General features: G+C 40.7%; 2 protein-coding genes across 2 annotated transcripts; both read right to left on the reverse strand.

Moving 5' to 3' along the window:
* Positions 1-451: 451 nt before the first annotated feature.
* Positions 452-1,918, reverse strand: LOC108716346 (protein kinase C delta type-like). Its single transcript, XM_041563757.1, has 4 exons — positions 1,788-1,918; positions 1,334-1,396; positions 863-1,045; positions 452-485 (listed from the first exon to the last, which is right to left on the reverse strand). Exons 1-4 carry the CDS (start codon positions 1,859-1,861, stop codon positions 452-454), a joined length of 354 nt encoding a protein of 117 aa, XP_041419691.1. The 5' UTR covers positions 1,862-1,918.
* Positions 1,919-19,838: 17,920 nt separating this feature from the next.
* LOC121393717 lies at positions 19,839-21,728 on the reverse strand. Its single transcript, XM_041563052.1, has 2 exons — positions 21,209-21,728; positions 19,839-21,120 (listed from the first exon to the last, which is right to left on the reverse strand). The coding sequence occupies exons 1-2, from the start codon at positions 21,478-21,480 to the stop codon at positions 19,839-19,841; spliced, it is 1,554 nt and encodes a 517-aa protein (XP_041418986.1). The 5' UTR covers positions 21,481-21,728.

Raw genomic sequence — 21,728 nt, forward strand, 5'->3', positions numbered from 1 at the left:
AACTAAAGAGTGTAGCTTGTAATCCATGGTTTCACAATATCTATTTCAGTCATATACTTACAAGTTCTGGCTGGAAAGGTGGTTCGACCTTTTGACTTTCTACTTTGATCCAGTTGATGGATTTAAAAAAGTGGTGTCTCCTTATATCCCCCTTGAACCCAAGCCGCTGGTATGGCTTCTTCTTTAGGAGCTAAGGGAACAAAAAAAAGTTACTTACTGCTTCTAATAGAAACCAAAACTACAGTCCATATAAATGCCATATATATATCCTAATCAGATGCACTGGCACCCACCTTTTCCAGAAGATCTTGCAGTTCTGTACTGAGCTGTTCTGAATAGCTGGGCTGACAATTGAGGATGAAATTAATGCATTTCTCTGCTTTACGGCCTTCATAAAAAGGTGATCTTCCAGTGGCCATTTTGCTCAAGACAATCCCAAAAGCCCACCAGTCTACTGCTGAATTGTAGATTTGACACTGGACCATCTGAAATACAAAGAACAGATCATTCCCCATCAAATACAGAAATTCCAGTTTACAAACATTTGTTTGTGTTTATGCCTTGATGAAATTTAGGCTTCAAGGGTGCTGCGATCAATCTGTGGTTCAAGTTCTACCAAGAAACTCAGTTCTCCGTGTGCAAAAAAAATTAGAAATATATAGGTGCTACAACTAGCTAAGAGCCTATCAAAAGCCTTTGTTTTCACAAGGGATTTAAGGGTTAAAAATGATGCTTGGATTCAAGAAGATGCTCTTAAAAACATAACAGCTGAAAAAAATTATTATTTATTATTATTATATGGGCATTTATTATTATTTTTATTATATGGACATTATATGGAATGTGCCACTGCTTTCCATACTGTAAAATTCTGTGCTTTACATATATTAGTAATAAGTCTCTCACCTCTGGGGCCATGTTGTGCAATGTCCCAATTGATCCTGAGATGGTTTTGTTGCCAAATACGTTCTCAGCAGCCAATCCAAAGTCAGCAATCTTGATGTGTCCCTTGTTGCTGAACAGAATGTTTTCCGGTTTGAAGTCTCTGTAAAGTGAAGTACAGGTGTCACTGCATAATTCTGTTTGTTTCAATTCTACATAGAAAATAAATCTAATGGGCATTTGTTCAAACAAAATATACAAAGGTTCTGTGTGAGGGCAAACGGATGACAGCTCCCTCCTATGGCAGGATGCAAAGTGCAAAAAACATTGTAGATTGCACCAGATTTTTTGCACTCTGCATCCTGCAATGGATTTGCAATACAAGGACCCCAATAATATCAGCTATTGAACATATTACAGAAAGATCACACAGAAAACTGTAACTTCTTACCGATGGATAATTCCTTCAGAGTGCAGAAATTGCAGGCCGCACACCATCTCAGCTGCGTAGAACCTTTGAAAAAATGAGTAAAACATGCACATATTATAATCACAATAAAAATCACATTAGCCAAGGGACAATGCTAGTGAGTGTCGTGTTGCCATCTTGCTTTCTGTCCCGGGGATCCCTGCTGCTGCCCTGTGCTGTTTGCATGTGCATTAGTGAAAAAAGTTTCGCTTTTAGCATCTAAGTTTAGTTTTAACTCTTCTGGAATGTGCATGTGCCAAGGCATCCAAAATGATTCCCTGGACTAGTGACAAGGTGGTGTGTGTCAGGGGCTGGTATAGTGTTTGTGTTGCTGCTACAATCTAAAAAAATGTTGTTGCCAATCTGTGTTTACTACACATTTAATGTATGGCTGCTACATTAAGAAAAGCACCTCCCCAGGCTGTATGTCACTTACAGTACGGAGTCCATGTCCAGATAGCCTCTGTTGTTGAGAAGATCTTGTAGGCTTCCTCCACTTGCATATTCCATCACAATGAAGGCATGCAGCTGGATAGAATTAGAAAAAGAAAGCACATGTTACATAGGTACCACTGTACAACAATATTCCAAGTGTAGCCTGCACTCCTATACATAGCTGAGTACCATGGTGACTGAAACATTCTTCAGCTTCAATTCTGCTCCCTAGTGCTGATCAGCAAATAGGAGCATTTGCCCTGGAACCAGGACCAGATCAACCTCCAACCCCGCTGTGTAGCTCAGCCATAATAGGGCAGGTACAGTAGAGTCAAACTAATTATCTTTGGAACCACAAGTCGGACCTACTTCATGTGTTTTTATAACTAATATAGAAAAGAAAAATAATTGACCTATTGCTTTGCACCTTCCCATCCCTCTTAGTCCAAAAAAACACAGTCATATGTCTACCCCACAACATGTGTTAAAACATAACTTTTAATAAATATCATTAAGAAAGAAGTCCAGATTAACACCATTAAAAATTCGTTAGGTACAGGGAGGCGAGATGCCACAGGATAGTGGGTTTAAAACAAATCTCTGCAGCAATATATATGCCGAACAATCCCACAAAATAATATGGTGGCGTGTTGTTGTGTACTGGTATCAGCCTTATATACAGTACATAGACAAAGGTAATCCACCATGCATAGCATCTTATACATTAAATTTGACATCACCACAGCATATCAATTCTAAAATATTAATATCATAGCAGACTGCTGCGTTTAGACAGAAAGAGGCACTATCTAGGTGCGACTCTTAGATTTATTGCGGCGGTAGCAGAAGTAGGTTCTAAGCTGCACTCACTTATTACCTCTTTCAGTACCTGGGAGGGTTTATACTGTGGGTGAAGGGGTTGGTTCGTTATGGTTGGGAAACGGAACCTACTTCTGCTACCGCCGCAATAAATCTAAGAGTCGCACCTAGATAGTGCCTCTTTCTGTCTAAACGCAGCAGTCTGCTATGATATTAATATTTTAGAATTTAAATGCTGCGGTAATATCAAATTAAATGTATAAGATGCTATGCATGGTGGATTACCTTTGTCTATGTATATAAATAAGTAGCAATAAAGATGAGGATGCGATGCTGTGTTGAAATGGTGTGCCAAACGGCACCTCCAAAATTTATTTGTGCGGAATATGGCCCATATTCCGCACAAATAAATTTTGGAGGTGCCGTTTGGCACACCATTTCAACACAGCATCGCATCCTCATCTTTATTGCTACTTGGATATATCACGTCGGGTCACGTGACTGGAGGAGACGCTGAGCTGTTAAAGCCACCATACATTGTAACCAAGTTTCGTGAGTGTAACAGTTTCTTTATTTACTTATGTATATAAATAAGGCTGATACCAGTACACAACAACACGCCACCATATTATTTTGTGGGATTGTTCGGCATATATATTGCCGCAGAGATTTGTTTTAAACCCACTATCCTGTGGCATCTCGCCTCCCTGTACCTAACGTATTTTTAATGGTCTTAATCTGGACTTCTTTCTCTTCCTTAATGATATTTATTAAAAGTTATGTTTTAACACATGTTGTGGGGTAGACATATGACTGTTTTTGGACTAAGAGGGATGGGAAGGTGCAAAGCAATAGGTCAATTCTTTTTCTTTTCTATATTGGTTTAATTATTTGATGGGAGGTGCTCCCCAATACTCCTTACTTATTGGTTTCTATAACTAACCCTGTGTGATGAGTGACGCATTATGCAAATACAGTTTCCCAGATAAGGAATCTTTCAGTAATTTGGATCACCATTCTTTATCTGTACTAAATAATAATAATTTGAACACTAAATAAACCCAATTGGATTGTTTTGCCACCAATATGGATTCATGTTGCTTAGTTTCCATCAAGTACAAGGTGCTGTTTTATTATTACAGCAAAAAGGGAAATTATTTTTAAATATTTCAATTATTTGATTAAAATGAATTATTTGGAGATGGCCTTCCTGCAATTTTGAGCTTTCTGGAAAACAGGTTTTTGGATAAGAGATCCAATCCTCATTTGTAATGATGGGTAGATACAATGCCAAGATGAACTATTGAATTTTCTAGTCAGTACCGGTAAACACTTTTTCATGCATTCAAATAAAAACAGGAATTTGAAACAACTGCAACAAATTCTACATTCTCTCGGGAAGAGGCCACTACATCAACACACCTCACTGCAATATGACACTTAATTATACCTGTGTTTGGAATGCTGCATGGATGTTACACAGGAAAGGACATTTCCAAGCCAGCTTCATCACCTTCACTTCTGTCTCATATCTGTCTTTAAGCTTGATGTTTTCTTTCTTAAGGATTTTAATTGCCACTGGTTTCTTTCTGTTGGGCAATGATGCTAACATAACCTAAAAAAGAGAAGGGATAAATGATACATAACCGCCACAATATGCACTGTGTGTTTTGTTTTTCATTGTTTTCATGCTTGTCAGTTAATACCCAGTAGAGCACATTACCTATGATATAAATGCTACCTAGAAAAATATTTAAAGTTAATCAAACCACTACAATAAATTTAGCATTGCAACATTCATGGAAAGTATTTGATTCTCACATTCTGACATAAAAAAAGATATACAGAATATTTCATTCAATAAGCAGCACAGATCCCCCTTGACCACTGCTTTGCTCTACATAAATAATAAAAAAAAAATAAATAAATAAATAAATAAAACAAAAACCATTGATTAGTGCTTTAGAACAGTTATTTATTTTATTTATTTATTTTTAGGAAGCCTGTAAAGCCTGCCATCCTGAGTTCCTACCAATCAGCATCTCTATCTGACTTCTGTAAAGACCCAGGGCAGCCATGAAGGGGGTAGAATTGAGTCCACTCAGGAGAGTTCCCAAAATCACAGGCCACTATAGAGGTAGGGCTTACCTAAGAATGGATGGACAAAGGGCTTGTTTCATTGAATTGTTAACAACTTATACAGAGGCAAGATGTTCTGCTTGGCAAGCCCACATACAAGGGTCCCAGTCAGGCAGAGAGCCAGGGACTCATTCCCATTTGAATTCCCTAGATGTGTGGGGCCAAGTAAGTTCTAGTGACAACCCTGTATGACCTTTACACCTGTATGTGTAGAAAAAATAGATGGTCCTGTTTTTCATATGACCACTTCAAACCCAGGGCCCTTGTTTTTGACTGTTAACTATAGGTACTTTATTTAATGGCAGATAAGTAAAACATGCATATATTGCTCACATTGCCAAATGATCCATTGCCCAGCTCGTGATGGAAATTGTAGCTGGAAATGTCCAGTGGATCACATCTTTCTTCGTCGATGTGTGGTCTCTTCCAGGAACTTTCTCCTTCTGTTAGAAAAGAAATCCTGTTAATAATATATATTGCAAATATACAATACATATATTATGGGAATAATACTGAGGATCTATTAATAAGAAACTGAAAACTAAATTGGAGGAACTATACACAAACACCTCTTTTTTCTCACCAAGGAACAGGTGGATATGGTATATACTATTAAAGATCTGGTCATAACTTAAGGTTATATAGTGATATCACTTACTTATAAAACAACAACATATAAGGCAGCACCAAAATATCAGCAGGAAAACCCAAACAGCATTATTAATTGCAAAGGTTGGAACAGGCAAGAGCTTACAACCTCGAAGTTAGAGTACAAAATATAGAAGAGGCATGGGTTTGAGGCAGTGTTTACATAGGATTATACTAGACACTATGGTAACCATTAGAAGGACTGAAATGGGCATCACAGCTTTTTAGGGAACAACACAGTAGTGAGACTGAATGAGGGATTCATAGGAAGGATCAGGATTTGTTTTGGCTAGAGTGATAAATAGGTATTGATAGATATATAGTCAGACAGACACAAGTGGATAACTGGAGGAGGAAAACTGTTTAATGCTAGGTTTAATGCTAGGCATTTGCAACTGTTTTTTTTTTATGTCAGTTATGGACCAGTGACAGCTTTCCCTTAGAGTGATTGTGCTCCAATGTCACTGTATCTAATACATTAAATACCATGTTACAGTCAGGCTGGGAATTTGCCTTTGCCAATGAGGTCAAAATATGATGTCCTGTGGCTAATAGCCAAGGGTATAGGTAACAAGCTTGAAGAGACAGTTAGAGACAGTTACACTATGTTATGGGATAGTCTGATCCTTTTTACCTTCTGCTTCATCCCTGTCGCTGCTTCTTGGTCTTTTCCTTCTTTGCTCTTCCTTCTTCTCATACAAGAGCCTCTGTCTCCTCCTCTCCCTCTTCCTCCTTCTCCTCTCCCTTGCTCGCTCTGTCTTTTGGTGGGGTCTTTTGTTGTTTATCTCTGGGCTTTGCTCCCTCTTTCTCTTAACCCTCTCATGTGTTTCCATCCTGCTGTCCTCCTCAAGCTGAGATCTTATTTGCTTGATCATATTGATTGTAGAGTCCATCCTGGATAAGTTCTTTTCTTCTCACTGTAAAAAAAATCGCTTTGGAAGTCGCTCAAGTCTCCAAAATCTCCAAATGCTGGTGCAGCACCAAAGACAACCAGGGTCGTTGCAACCAACTGTTACTTTGCAAGGGATCATGGGTATATAACAGGAAGTGCGAATACCATGTGACCAACTGCCATTTTGCTGCACCTGAATGTTACAGCACATGTACACTGCAGGCCAGGTTAAGGGAACAGAGTATTAAAAGGAAAACATGTTGAGAAAATATTATTTACTGTACATACATACTGCAGCTTGTTGGATTTTCAGTATTCTAGCAGTTTTAGTAGTCCCATGGTTTAATCACTTAGTGCCAGAGGGAATTCAGAAAAGTGCATGGGGTAAAAAAAATTGGTTTCTGCTCATATTTTGCACTTTTGCCCTGCCCTATTAGGTCCTACATGACTGCTGAGAGTTATGTTTATTTTCTCTAGAGGAAGAAATGGCCAGGAATGTTCCCTTACATTATAAAATCAGGCACTGATCTATCTACATTTCTAATTTTTATGCCGATTTCTTAATGTCTCACCAGAGGAAACATTATATAGGCAATATTGATGCACGTGTTTATTTAGCGTTGGCATTAAAATGCCTGCTTGAGATTTTTTTTTACGATTTCCTCCATTTTTTTTTTTTGTTTCAGATTTTTCAAATGCAAACGTATTAAGAATGTAAGTTCCCGCACAGCCATTTCTAGAACACTGTGAGATATATTGGCTCATGCTGGACAGGAAATGTTTGCTTGCTCCATAATGTGTAGCTTATTCGTGCATGGAGAATGTGAGAATTTTGGCAAAAGGTATCAATGGCTTCTCTCCTGTGCTTACCTTAAAGGAGAACAAAACCCCCAATAAGAAAAGCCCCTATTTACTACCCTAGATAGTCCCCCTCCCTGCTTCCCTCCACATAGTTCATTACCCCTGAAAGTATATTGAATACATTGCTCGCGTATCTTTGCAGAGTAAGCACAGCAGAGCTCATGGGCTACATCTTCCGTAAGGGATTGTCATATTGGAGCAGACATCCAGTTTTTAGCAACTGTGCATGCACCAAAAGTCCAGTGAATTGCCGAAGAGGAATTGAAGATCTGGAAGATGGTGCCCATGAGCTCCACCGCGCTTACTCTGCACCGATACATGAGCAATGTTTTCGGGACACATTCAGGGGTAATGAACTATGCAGGGTGATGGAGGGCGGGGGAATATCTAGGGTAGTAGCTAGGGGCTTTTCTTATTGGGCAGTTTAGTTCTTTAAATTCCGACATGTTTAGTCATTTGAAGAGTAGCATACTGTACATGCTATAAAATTTACCTTGGAAGATCTAGGTGACGGTTATAATGCAGACATTTTAGAATTTGCGTCACTCATATGAATAAGGTGAACCAGAAAAAACTCCATCCTAGCTGGTAAGGGCAGTTGCAAAGCTCCATATGATTAAGAATAGACACCACATTGACTGCTAGCGGCCCTACCACTCTGATGAGTACACATGTCATGGAAGTAAGGGCAATAGTTATAATCACTGAGTGACTGGACTGGAGCTAGCGGTAGAAAACAGAGGCACCTGAGAATTTTGGGAAAATGAGTGCTGAACAATATAAAATAATTATTGGGGGTCATTTACAAACACTGAGCAAATTTGCACCTGGGCAGTAACCCATAACAATCAGTCAGTGATTATCGTTGAACAATGAAAGCAAGCAAATGACTCACAGTATGTGTATTGATTCCTAATTAACTATGAATAACAAGTCTTTTTTTTTTTTTTCAAAATTGTTTTTATTTGAAATAAAAGTTCAATAATATAAAATAATGAGAAATTAACATCAGGTATTGCATTAACTTAAATTCAAAGAATAGTATTAATATGATTAGAACAAACAAAAGATCAAAACATTGTGACAGATAAGGTAGATGAGATGAGAGACAAGGCAACCACAGCCCTTTAGCAGTGAAGATCTGTGTCTCCAAAGATGCCCCAGTAGCTCCCCATCTTCTTTTGCGCTGATTGATGCACTTGCTCTGTGCTACTGTCACTTACTGAGCTTAGGGACCTGCTCACAATATAGTACACATAAAATATAAATGTCACAATATGACTGATGAATAATTAATACAGATAATTACTACGTGGCAGCACAGAAACCAGTGCAACTAGCATCAGAATTTAATAACTATAATCAGAAATGAATAATCAGCCTTGTAGCATCAGCTTATATTACAGGCCAACCTCATTTTCTGCTTGATAATTTGCAACGGCCCCTAAGCTTAGCTTCTCAACAGCTGCTCAGAGCCCACTGAGCATGTGAGTGTCACAGACACTTTCCAAGATGGTGACCCCTTGTGACAAGTCCTGAATCATTGCTGCTATCAAGAAGCTGAAACTTTAGGCTGGTGCAAAAAGTACAGTATACAAAATATTTTAGCATTTTTTTGGCATTTTAGCCATATTCATGTTTAGGGTTTAGTTTTCCTTTAAAATGCCTCAATGAAAAAGGCCTTCCAATTATAACAGTGAAAATTGGGGAAAATTTGCTGATGATGACAGGAACTCAGGGTCAGGAACAGACCAGAAAAACAGAGACCTTGGAGCAAGCAAATGAATACTTTTCTCTTATTTCCTGTCCATTGCACTTTCCTTAACCACCCTTCCCTTCCTTGACAATGCTTTGTGTTGATTTACACAGAAACATATATATTGCAATAATGGCATGGGATTGCATTTGGAAATCATTTATTTGGATAAAAATGCCACAACTTGGTGGCACAATTTAAAATTCTGTGCACACTGCAAGACAACATTTACACAGGGTCGGACTGGGCCTGCGGGACACCGGGAAAAAACCTGGTGGCCCCCCCGCCAGCCCAGACTACCTTCTCTGATCTTCCAGGCACCGCTCCAGCGTTTGCCTGGCTAGTAAAATACTGGCAAGGTGGCAACCTTATTTGCAGAAGACAAAATGCAATGAAAAAAACATGTCTGAATCTGAAAATTAAATAATATTTACCAAAAAAAAAATCACTAGTAGTGTCAGCTTTACGTTTAACGCCTCATTACACAGTCAGTATAATTTAAGTGCAAAATGAATCTCTAATTTACACTAAACTTGCTACATAACCAATTAATTCTTTTATTTTAAAGAAAAAGAGGCTCCATGAGCCTTAATGAATGAATGTAGCAATACCAATAAATATGTAGCCTTACAGAGCATTTGTTTTTAGATGGGGTCAGCGACCCCCATTTGAAAGATGGAAAGAGTCAGAAGAAGAAGGCAAATAATTCAAAAACTGGAAAGAGACAGGATAAGAAGACAAATAACTCAAAAACTATATAAAAAAAAGATAAATAATGGAGCAATTGAAAACCAATTGAAAAGTTGCTTAGAATTGGCCATTCTAAAACATACTAAAAGTTAATTAAAAGGTGAACCACTCCTTTAAATCACCTAGCTTATATATATCGGAGGTTTAAAGCATAGTAGCAGATTTTTAATCTATAGAGACGAACAAAACTAAGTAAAACATTAAAAAAGGTTCTTTTTACAGCAATGATCATCTTGTTGAAACTGGTTACTATAATTTAGCAATTTCGTATTTATTGGCACTGGGTGTAAAAAGAACCCGTGCTTTTCTCAAATGCTGAAAAAAATGAAAAGGTTCTGAATAAATGGAAATAAAAAAAATTAGGGTGGGCATAGATGTGTTGCGTTTGGTGCCAGGCTGGTACTTAGCACATGGAAAACTTGCCAAACGTAGTTCTTTTAGAATATTCCAGGTGCCTGAGTACCGTAGCATTTGAGATGATATATGACTTCAAATAACTCTGGAAAATGGCACATAGTGTGAGGCACATAAAGAGCTCAATTGTTTGCTAGTTTCCTCCACATAAATGAGCTCATGTTAAACAACTGTTGGTTTAATAGCGTTTTCCATTTTTCCCCCCTATTATGCATTTATTTTGATTGAAATCTTAGGTGCCTATAAAATTATACCTGGGAAGCCTCACAATCTCTATAAACTTCCAGCCCATATGCCACTTACATCCCTTTCCAAACTTGGGTTAAGCAAATATTCAGTGCTCAGCAAATTGTTACATATAAATACACAGCCTCTCCTTTCCTAACACTCAGTGGGCCCTTGCAGGAGGCTTCTCACCATACACAGGGGCATTATGTGATTCAGCGCCAACCTCTCTATGCACCCATTGCAACTTTGTTAAAAATGTAGTCTAAAGCTGGTACAAATCGGCTCAATTGCCTAAAGGTGGCCATACACGGGCCGATAAAAGCTGCCGACAGACCGTGTCGGCAGCTTATTGGCCCGTGTATTAGGGCCCCCGACGGGCTTCCCCGATCGAGATCTGGCCGAAAGTCGGCCAGATCTCGATCGGATGGGGTTAAAAATCCCGTCGGATCACGGCCGCATCTGTTCGTTGATGCGGTCCCGCGATCCGACCGCCCGTTTGGCGAACGCTAGGATCCGATCGTTGGGCCCTAGGGCCCACGATCGGATCAGCCCGATATTGCCCACCTCAAGGTGGGCATATCGGAGGGAGATCCGCTCGTTTGGCGACATCGCCAAACGAGCGGATCTATCCGTGTATGGCCACCTTTAGTAACAAAACAGATGGATCTTTGTCGTCCATGCAATAAACCACAGTAAATTCGTCCATCGCAGTGAATATTTTCCTGCCAAAATATTCGCCATGACGAAGTTTACTAAACGGCAATGCGCTCGGAAATCATTGCAATCACTGGCATTAACTTACCAGCTTTCTTTAGCGTTAATTTCAGCAAGTTTCAAATTTTCCGTAGACAAAATATTTATGCTACAAAATAGTCTTGTTTATGGCATTTTTTACTGACACATTTATGGCCAGATCTTCAAAAGTGATAAACTTTATTGAGTGATTGTGAAGATCAACAACATAATAAACACATTTTATCCAATCAAACGTGTATGCATCAAATAAATCCACAGTTCAGTCCATCCAGTCACAAGCCTTACCCCTACCAATAAAATCATATAAATAAAAAATCATAAAGAAGTTTTGCCAATCAGTCGGTTTGTATCATATAAATGCACAGTTTAATCTAGCCAATTACAATGAAATGGAATCCCCTGAAAATAGAATTGTAAATATACAGAAGTCAAAAATATACAGCCAATAGACACCTGTCATTTCACACAAGACAGCCCACTGATTGATTGGATATGTCCTGACCCTAAGAATTTTGTGGCAAAAATGGATTTAACAACCACTTTAAGGGTAGGACTCCACGAGCGTTTTTGTCGTGATCCAACACGCTGCGAAAAACCGCATGTGACTTGTTGCATGCGACAAAAATAAGGTAAGTAATATAATTGTCGCATGGTGTTGCAGCATTGATCCAACGCGACACGACTGTCGGATGCAGACGTAGCGTGCAGCGTCTGCATCTGACAGTCGTGTCACGTCGGATCAACACTGCGACACCATGCGACAATTCTATTACTTACCTTATTTTCAAAACGCATGCGACAAGTCACAGCGCGTTGGATTGCGACAAAATCGTTCATGGAGTCCTACCCTAAAGGTTGCGATAAATTATTGCGAATATTATAGCAACATTTTTGTCTTTGGCCTACTTTGCTGAATAGTAAACCTAAGTCATTACATTGCATTAATTACATCGAATGCGATAAGTGGCGATCAAATAATTCTACGACAAAGGTTTATATTTCTTGCCATTTAGTAATGAAGAAGTAGCATATTTTGCGATAATTTATTTGAGTTTTTGTGCACAAAAATTTACTACGGTTTAGTAAACAGGCTCCTTTGTTTGCCCATTTTATTCTTGGTTACAGAAGTTACCGTACCTAATCTGATACCACCTTCTGTGAAACATTTTGCTGGAAACCCTGCAATCCATTTGCCTTTAGTAAAGCCATACACTAGCATATAGAATGGAAAAAGGGGTTGATAATGGCTCCAATTGAGCACATGGGATGGTGTAAGCAGATGGTACAGTCCAACCTGAAAGTAGAAGGTAGGAGCAGCATGTTACCAGGCAGTGTTTGGCACTCCAGCAGTTAATTGGTACTGTAATCTAGTGTCAGAAAATCTAAGGGTATATATAGAGGTTAGTCAGGGGTCCATGGTCGTTGCTTCATCAGGAGAGCCGGGAACAGTTCCGGCTGTCAGCCAGGAGTGGTCTGATGTGAGTATTTTATGTGAGTATTTTATGTGAGTACTTTATGGTATTTAAATAGATTAAAACATTTTAGTGGTCGCAGTTTGTGTTTTAAGTATAAGTAGATAAGTAAGAAGATAAGTAAATGGCTCTGGCTAAGTTATGATGGAGTCAGGATAGGTTCGGAGTGTACTGTGTTTTTTATTATTGTATTTCATTAATGGGTTAGTTATGCAGTCTATCTATCCCATGCTTTCTCTAGTGCAGCAAATCCCCTAGTATAATAGTTTACTTACTTTGACATGAAAAATTATCATTCTTATTATCAATGCCGAATAAGGATAAATTGGTGTTTGTGAATATAAACATTGCTTTTTGCATTGGCTTGTGAAGGCATGTGTCATATCAAAATCCTGTCTTGTGTTTTAGTTTTTTTAAAGTCACAAGCCATAATTTATTTGTTACGGTTCCACTTGTGTTCTTGGCAGCTGCATGAGATTTGAAAAAGGTATTTGCCGGCACTTTTATGCGCTGTTACTTTTATATGATTTCCTTGCTGCTAAACCCCTCTGTCTATATGGCTGTTAGTCAGTCATCCAGAAAGTAAGTGTATTTCACAAAGCCTTTATGTGTGCATTGTATAGCTGCACAAAGGATGGTTGCACCCTCATAACACTTCACTGTTCAAATGGTGCTGAAAAAAAATCCAATTGTGTGAGAATGGCGACTGGATGGAATTTTCCAAAGTTTCTGGCAATTCTAGTGAGCAGTTCACATAACCCAGCCGACCACAGGTCGCATTCACACTCAATTAGAAGAGAAAGGCTAAGAGCAGCAACAAGACATAATCATTCACATAAATAGAATATATTTACTCGATATCCATCAACATTTATCACATTATTTTAGAGAAACATATGACCTGTTTTTGTCCCCACATGCTTTGCTTCACTTGTTAGTAACCAGTGTTGCTGGGAAAATATACATTTAAGGAATGCTGTCTTATTACAAGTTAAGCTTATTCCTAAATAGCTACTACACAGTGAATAGGTGGAGCAGTTGTGCAACAGGGGAGATAATTTTACAGAGCACCCAGTTCTTTGTTGATTCATAATCTTTTAACTGCAGCCTTTTATAAGAGTTTTATGTCTAGTACATAAAGCCTTTTCATGAGAAATCTATTTGTATAATAACCATTGCATGCAAGTCAAATTTCTTCCCCCTGTTCTGTAAGTCATCATGTGGTGGGGTGGGTAGCATGGCCTCCAACATGAACCTGAACTACTGGATAATGGTGAAAACTTTAATAAAGTCTGACCCTGTGGCTAATATGGAGCACTGTACTCACCCACAAAACAAGCCAAACATACATATGTTAGGTGACTTGAGCTAAAGAATGGACAGACATGGGTCCTTGTGTATTCCTGATACAGGATTCACATTATTTCTTGTCAGGTGGTCAATGAGTGACACACAAAATATCACAAAAATGTTGGCTCTCTAGGGGGTTTTGATGATTACTGTGTGACCTTAACCATTGGGGTAGGTTGATGAATGTGTGCAGACCTACTCTAATTTAAATATGTAACCCCATTCATGACTGTATGGCATGTTTCAATCTGTATTGTATGTTTCTTTTTGGTGCTAATAAAAAAACATTTCTTAAAAAAAAAATGCTGGCTCAATTTAAAAGAATTTACTGGACAGTATTTACTGTAGCCAATTTGATAGGATTGTTTAATAGGTGACCGGTTTGTATAAAAAGTATGTTACATTTTCATTGAGGACATTGTTGAAGAATTTGTGCTTTGAAGACTAGCCCCCAAATTAAATAAAAGGAACTTAGTTTGCCCAGTAGCAGTAACCCATAGCAACCGATAAGATGTTTGCTTTTAAACAGGTAACCAGTAAATCCTACCTTCTGTTTGGTTGCTATCGGTTACTGCTACTGGGGAAAGCTAATGTATTTTATTACAGAACCCCTAGATGTGCAATAGTGCTATGTACATACAGGAGACATTAAGGGTTAACTTCTGCTACTGCTCAGGAAGTCCAGATATTGTCACATATGGCCTATGGGAGAGAGGTTTTTCGCAATTGTCCCAGTCATCTTTTGACCAGTTCCTGTTCATAGGTTATATAATGAGTATAAACACATGGCTCAGGGTTGCCAGGTTGGCGGTTTTCCAGCCAAATTGGGCTGCTATTTTAAAGCCCAGGCGGGTTTTAAAAGTACATACTAGCCAAGGTACTGATTTGGGCTACTTTTTGGCTAGTTTATACTTTAGAAACCGGCCAAAGTTTTTTCTTGCCCAAATGTGCCAAGCCTGAGTCTCCAATGCATGTAGGGTAATGTAGTTTTTTTTAACAATTTGCAAAATTCCAAGTTTAATGTAAGACTACAATACCCAGCATGCAATGGGCCTGACTTGTGTAGAAGTCGAGAATACCAGATTTTGGGCTCTGTTCCTAGGGTTGCCACCTGGCCGGTATTTTACTGACCTGGCCGGTAAAAATGATGGTTGATCCCAATGTTATTAAAAGGGGGAAAAACATAGATTTATAGGAAGCCTGGTATTTTTTCCAGAAAAGGTGGCAACCTTATCTGTACCCCAGTCTCATATTCCTTTTAAGCACTCTCACATTTTCTGGTGACTTTCTTCAATTTCAAACAATTTTAGGGCAAAAATCTCCTGCCGACCAAAATGTCTAGAGTCTTTTTTTACCAATATTTATTGAAATTGTATATGTACTGTATTAGGGCCTCATGGAACCCCTATACCTCCTGAGTCCCCCTTTGTTGTTACACCCCTGGTGACGGGCAAATCTGTCCCAATTTGTGGAACAGGGAAAAATCGAAAAAGGCGTATTTTAACATATATTCGTTTATTTTTCTTAGACTTTTTTTTCCACTTCACATATTGTATGGGGTGCCATTTGTCCCAAATACATTCTGTATACAAAACTATCTCTAATACACAGAATGAATGTTTCTCAAGTATTTGTGACCATACACAGATAAAAAAATATACAAAAGACTTATTTCTATTAAAGAATGAAAACAAAATCTGGTTAATGCACAAAAGGATGTCATTATATCACAAACTCTATTCTGTACATTTTAACAAGCAATCTGTCGTACAAATGTATAACCTCCATGTAACGGACACACTTATGTGCAAAGTTACTTACAGAATGAATTATGTAAAAAAACTTGGACATAATATATAACACTGTAACTAACTAGTGCATGTCAAGCTAGATTTGACTGACAAAATAGATATTTGTGACAGAAAGCAAAATTTTATAGTACAGGATTTATTCTTTCCACAAAATGAAAGTTTTGTTTCACAAAACAGATAAAATATCCATTCTGTGAAGCAACACTGTCAGTCACATTCCTGAACCAATAAGAACAAAGCTTATTGCTATATAACAAACAAGATGAAAAGTTGCCAGCTCTGCTCCACATGGCTGCATCATCCCTAAGGCATAGTATGTGGCCTGCTATAGAGGGCGCCCTCTAATGTCCTCTGTGCTGTATAGTAATAAACATGAACAAACATTTCCTAAAAGGGCTGCTGTTAAACACTACAAGTTCCTAATTGGAAGTTTTTACAAATGGCTGAGAAATATAATGCTGCACTTATAATGATTGTAGAGAAAGAAAAGTATGCAAAATAAAAATATGATCATTTTAGGTGATATAGCTATTCTTATTGTAGTAACCTGCTTGTGTGGCCATTTTGGTTAAGGGCATTCCTGCTGTTTTGCCATTGTCTTATGATTCACTCCTGTTCCTGTTTCCCTCTTCCTGTCTAAGCTGAGAGCAATAATGGGACAGGCCACACCTACCTGCCATGTTGTAATAAATGTACCAGAAGCAGGGTGGTAACTACAGAGGAAGTAGACCCTGCGGCTGCAGGGTGGGCCAGGAGGTATAATAGAATTAGAAAAACAGTATTTTACTTAGAGTGAGTTCAGAATTTTTCAACAAGACTGTGCTGCTGAACTACATCCGCCAGTTGGTCATTCAGCTGTTTTACCAGATTAATCCATATGGGAAAACTTCATTCACGAGTAGTCTCTGCTCACTCACAAAGCAGAAAATCTATACATACTTACCGTGATTTTCTTTTCCTGGACTGGAACATGGCAGTGGGCAGTAAAGGGTTAAATCCCCCTGACGTAGGAAGGCACAGGAAATAGAATAAAAGCCCTTCCGGGTCCCACCCACGCCCATCTCAATGGCTGGAGATAATACCCCCATTTTAGGGAGGGAACCCCTGCCCACTGCCATGTTCCAGTCCAGGAAAAGAAAATCACGGTAAGTATGTATAGATTTTCTGCTTTCCTGTCCTTACACATGGCAGTGGGCAGTAAAGGGATGTACAAAAGCAACACATTAGGGAGGGATTAGTTATGAGCTTTTATTGTAGCCCGCTGAAAGGACACTGCGCCCAAATTCAGCTATATCGTTGGAGAAAATGTCAAAGCAGTAGTGTTTGGAGAAGGTGTGGAGGTTCTTCCAGGTAGCTGCTCTGCATATGGTATCAGCCGATACTTGGGCATGGAAGGCCCAGGAAGCCGCGATTCCTCTGGTAGAGTGTGCTCTTAGAGAAGTAGGCCCAGGTACTGTCTGAGAGGAGTAAGCCGATTGTATGCAGTCTCTAATCCATGTAGAGATGGTTTTTTTGGAGGCTGCAAGGCCTTTCTTAGAACCCTCATCAATTAAGAGGAGGTTGTCTGACTTTCTGAAGTCTGCGACTCTCTGGAGATAGATTTTCAGGCATCTGGTGACGTCTAGGTGGTGAAGTCTGTTTTCTTCTTCGTTTTGGGGATTGTCGAAGAAGGTTGGTAGTATTATGTCCTGGGACATGTGAAATTTTGAGACTACCTTGGGGATGAAGTTGTCCCTGGTTTTCAGGATGACTTTGTCATGGAGGAAGGTTATCTTGCTCTCCCTGGCGGAAAGAGAGTGGAGTTCGCCCACTCTTCTGGCTGAGGAGATGGCCAGCAGGAACGTGGTTTTCAATGAGAGGATTTCTAGGGGAACATCCTCTAAAGGTTCAAAGGGAGCTCTGGTCAGAGCGTCTAGGACTAGAGATAGGTCCCATGGGGGAACCGAGTCCCTGTTTTGAGGGCGAAGTCTGGAGAGAGCCTTGAAGAATTGTTTGATGAGTGGACGGGAGGCCCATTGGTTGTCTGTGTAAGCAGAAATGGCAGAGATCTGCCCTTTTAGGGTAGAGGTGCTGAGGCTGGCCTCTACCCCAGACTGTAAGAACTCTATGATGGAGATTTCAGAAATGGAGAAGGCCTCTCCGTATTTTCCCAGTCCCCAGCTGGAGAATTTTCCCAAATTTTGTAGTATTTGGAGGATGTTGATATTTTTCTGGATGCTGTGAGGGTCTTGATGGCCTCGTCGGAGAGCCCCAGTCCCTTCAGTTTCATCCTTTCAGGTTCCAGGCAGTTAGGGCCCAGTTCCCTGGATCTGGATGTAGTATTGGTCCATGATGGAGTAGGTCTGGAGTGACGGGAAGACGGAATGGCTTCTGTAGGGATAGATGGAAGAGGAGAGGGAACCAGGGTCTCCTTGGCCACCAGGGTGTGATGAGGATCACATGTGCTTTGTCCTCTTGTATTTTCTTGATAGTTCTCGCTATCATGGATATTGGAGGAAAAATGTATGCTAGGGGGAAGTTCCATAGGAAGGAGAACGCGTCCCAGTATGTTGTCCTGGGGTCCCTCTGCCATGAGCAGAACACTTTGTTCTTTTTGTTCTTGAAAGTTGCCATTAGGTCGATGGATGTGTTGCCCCATTTCTTGCAGATCGTGTGGTATACATCCTGGTTCAGTTCCCATTCTCCTATAGCTGGGAACTTCCTGCTGAGATGATCCGCTAGGGAGTTCGAAGGGCCCGGGATGTAGGAAGCTTTGATGGTTATCACGTTCTTTTGTGCCCATTCGAAAATAGCTGTGGTCAAGGAGGACAACTGTCTGGACCTGGTCCCCCCCTGGTTGTTGATATAACTTACTGTGGTTAAGTTGTCTGATCTGATTAGGATGGACTTGTCCTTTAGGTGTTTTTGGAGGCGGTAGATGGCTAACGAAACCGCCTTCAGTTCTCTCCAGTTGGAGGATTTCTTGCTCTCTGAATGGGTCCATTTTCCTTGGATCTGGATTAGTTTGTAATGGGCTCCCCAGCCCATGTGGCTTGCGTCCGTCGTGACTGTTTCCCATTTCTGGGGGGCTAAGGATACCGGAGTTTCCAGGTTTTCTCTTTTGAGCCACCAGGACATTTGAGAGATTGTGTTGGGGTCTAAGTGGATCAGTTGCGAGTCCCTCTCGTGATTCCTGTCCCATTTTTTTAGGAAGTCCTCTTGGAGAGGCCTCGTATGGAATCTGGCCCATTTTATTGAGTCTATGGTAGATGTAAGTTTCCCCAAGACTTGTTGACATATCCTCGCCGTTGTGATGGGATGGAGAGATAGTTGTCTCACTTGGTGGATTATGTCCGAGACTCTGTCTTCTGGGAGTCTTACTTGGAGTTTTCTGGAGTTGATTAGGACTCCTAGGAATAGAATTTCTTGAGTTGGAAGGAGATTGGATTTCTCCAAGTTGATGATCCATCCCCATTGTCTCAGGGTATTTAAGACGATCTCTAGATGTAGTATAAGCCTGTTGTGTGATGGTGCCTTTATGAGCATATCGTCGAGGTAAGAGAAGATTTGGATGCCTTTGAGTCTCAGAAAGGCTATCATGGGTGCTAGTATCTTCGTAAAGACCCTTGGGGCGGATGCAAGACCGAACGGGAGGGCTTGGTATTGGTAGTGTTTGCCCAATATCGTGAACCTCAGGAATTTTTTGTGAGTTTCCTATATTGGGATGTGGAGATATGCGTCCTGGATGTCTATCTTTGCCATCCAGTCCCCGTGGTCGATAAGTTGGCATATGGACCTCAGAGTCTCCATTTTGAAGTTTTTTGTTCTGAGAAACTTGTTGAGGTGTCTGAGGTTGAGGATAACCCTGAAGGTTCCGTTCGTCTTTCTTTTCAGGAAGAGGTGAGAGTAGATTCCTTTGAAAGAATCTTGTTGGGGAACTTCTGAGATTATTCCTCTGAGCAATAGGTCTGAGAGGATGCTCTTTAAGTTCTTTTCTGCTTCTGAGGATCTGGGTTTTTCTGAGGATACAAAGGTACTTGTTGGATAGGAGAGGAGGTCTAGCTTGTACCCTTCGTCGAGGATCTTCAGTACCCATGAATCCGATATGTTTTGAGCCCACACTGTCTTGAAAAGATTTAGTCTTCCTCCAAGGCAAGACAGGGGGGCTCGCGCACCTTCATGCTGACTTTTTGTCAGATTTGAAGTCCTTCCTTCTAGTCCAGGGTTGGCCCTGGCCTCTGGCCCTCCAAGGTTGTCTGAAGGAGGGTTTGCCTGGTCTGTATTGTTTGGAGTCCTGGAAGGGTTTCCGAAAGGGTTTCTTGTCCCTTTTATCTTGCGGAAGGAAGGCAGATTTGCCTGCAGATGCCTTGGAAATAATGTTATCCAGTTTCTCCCCAAATAATAAAGACCCTTCGAAGGGAAGAGAGCAGAGGTTGTGCTTGCTCTGGGGATCGGCATGCCAGTGTCGCAACCAAAGGGCTCTGCGGGCTGCCACGCTAAGCCCCATGGCTTTTGCGGAAAATTTTACTAGGTCCATGGAGGCCTCTGTGGTGTATTCGTTCACGGTTTTGATGTCTTGAACCATTTGTATCAGTTTTTTTCTGTCCGTGCCATTTTTTATGGATAGTTCTAGGTCTTCTATCCAGATTTGGTTAGCTCTTGCCAATGTGGTGATGGCTACTGAGGCTTGATTGGATGTTCCGTTGATTAAGTATGACTTTTTGAGGGTCATGTCTTGTCTCCTCTCCATGGCGTCTTTTAGTGATACCCCTTCGTCTACTGGTAGGGTGGTACGTCTTGCCACTCTGGTTATGGCCGCGTCGACTTTGGGGGCGGTATGCCAGAATTTGAAGTCATTTTCTTCGAAGGGGTATAATTTCTTAATTCTTCTGGAGGTGCCTATTTTTTTATCAGGCATTTTCCACTCTTCCAGAATAGTGTCTTTGATGACACTGTGGATGGGAAATTTAGCACTTTTTTTGGCTATGGATTTGAACATTCTGTCGTGTCTGGGAGTGTCTTCGGTAGCATCGAGATCTAGGGCTGATCTCATGGCTTTAATTATGGGTTCCAAGTAGTCCAAGTTGAAAGAGCCCGAGTCATCTGGTTCGTCTTCTTCGGTTTGGGAAAGTTCCCCTTCCGAGACGCTGGAGTAGCTTGGGGGCTCCCTTCTTTTATGGGTTCTGCCGCTGCTCCCTGCCGTGGAGGACTGTGGGTTGTATCTGTCTCCTATATTGATTAGGACTCTCTCGGTGACTTGGTTGACCATGTCGTTCATGGATTCTTTGATGGTGTTTTGCATCCAATCTTTTAGGTTGTGTAGGTCCGGTGAAGGACCTGCTGCTTCGTGAAGGCATCTTTCACATAGCCTTCTGCCATGTAGAGCTGCATCTCCACAGGCCGTGCAGTCGATCCTGGGAGTCTTTCTCCTTTGAGATTCTTCTCTTGGAGGGGGACTTCTGTAAAAGACAGTTAGAACAGTTACTTACCACTAAGCCCATGGCTTTTTACTTGTAATCCCTCGAAAAAACTCTCTTGTGCACTTACCCCCTGGAACCTGAGCGTCTGCTCATATCAGACAGTCTGTAAGATAGATAGAGTCTTTGTAAGGCATTGTATATTAACAATAAGGTTCCTGCGTTTTTGTTAGCCAGCTTACTTACACCTGGGCTGGACAGAATACAGGTGCACTGCAGAGGTATTGGAGATTCTCTCAGTAGATCCTCTGGTAGGGTGCAGCTTGTTGAAGGAATAAAAAAACGCCAACAGTGCTTACCTGTAATCGGCGCGCGCCTTTTATTTTGAGCGCCAATGCGCATGCGTCTTTTCGCCGTGTTCCGTAGGCGCCATTTTGGAGATGGGCTCTCGGCGTGTTATCGCGGGAGCGAGTTTTCGCCAAGTCAAGTAGCGCCATTATCAGATGGGCGCTCGGCGTCTTATCGCGCATGCGCTACCTCCCGAGGCAGCATTGCGACTTACTGCACCGTAGGCAACAAAAGGCCTGAAGCCCGCCGGCTTCCCCTGGGACACGCACAAGGTAAACCTCGGCCCCAGGCGCTTCAGAAGG

The sequence above is a fragment of the Xenopus laevis genome, chromosome 5L (genome assembly GCF_017654675.1).
Source record: "Xenopus laevis strain J_2021 chromosome 5L, Xenopus_laevis_v10.1, whole genome shotgun sequence".
In the NCBI taxonomy this organism is placed as follows: domain Eukaryota; kingdom Metazoa; phylum Chordata; class Amphibia; order Anura; family Pipidae; genus Xenopus; species Xenopus laevis.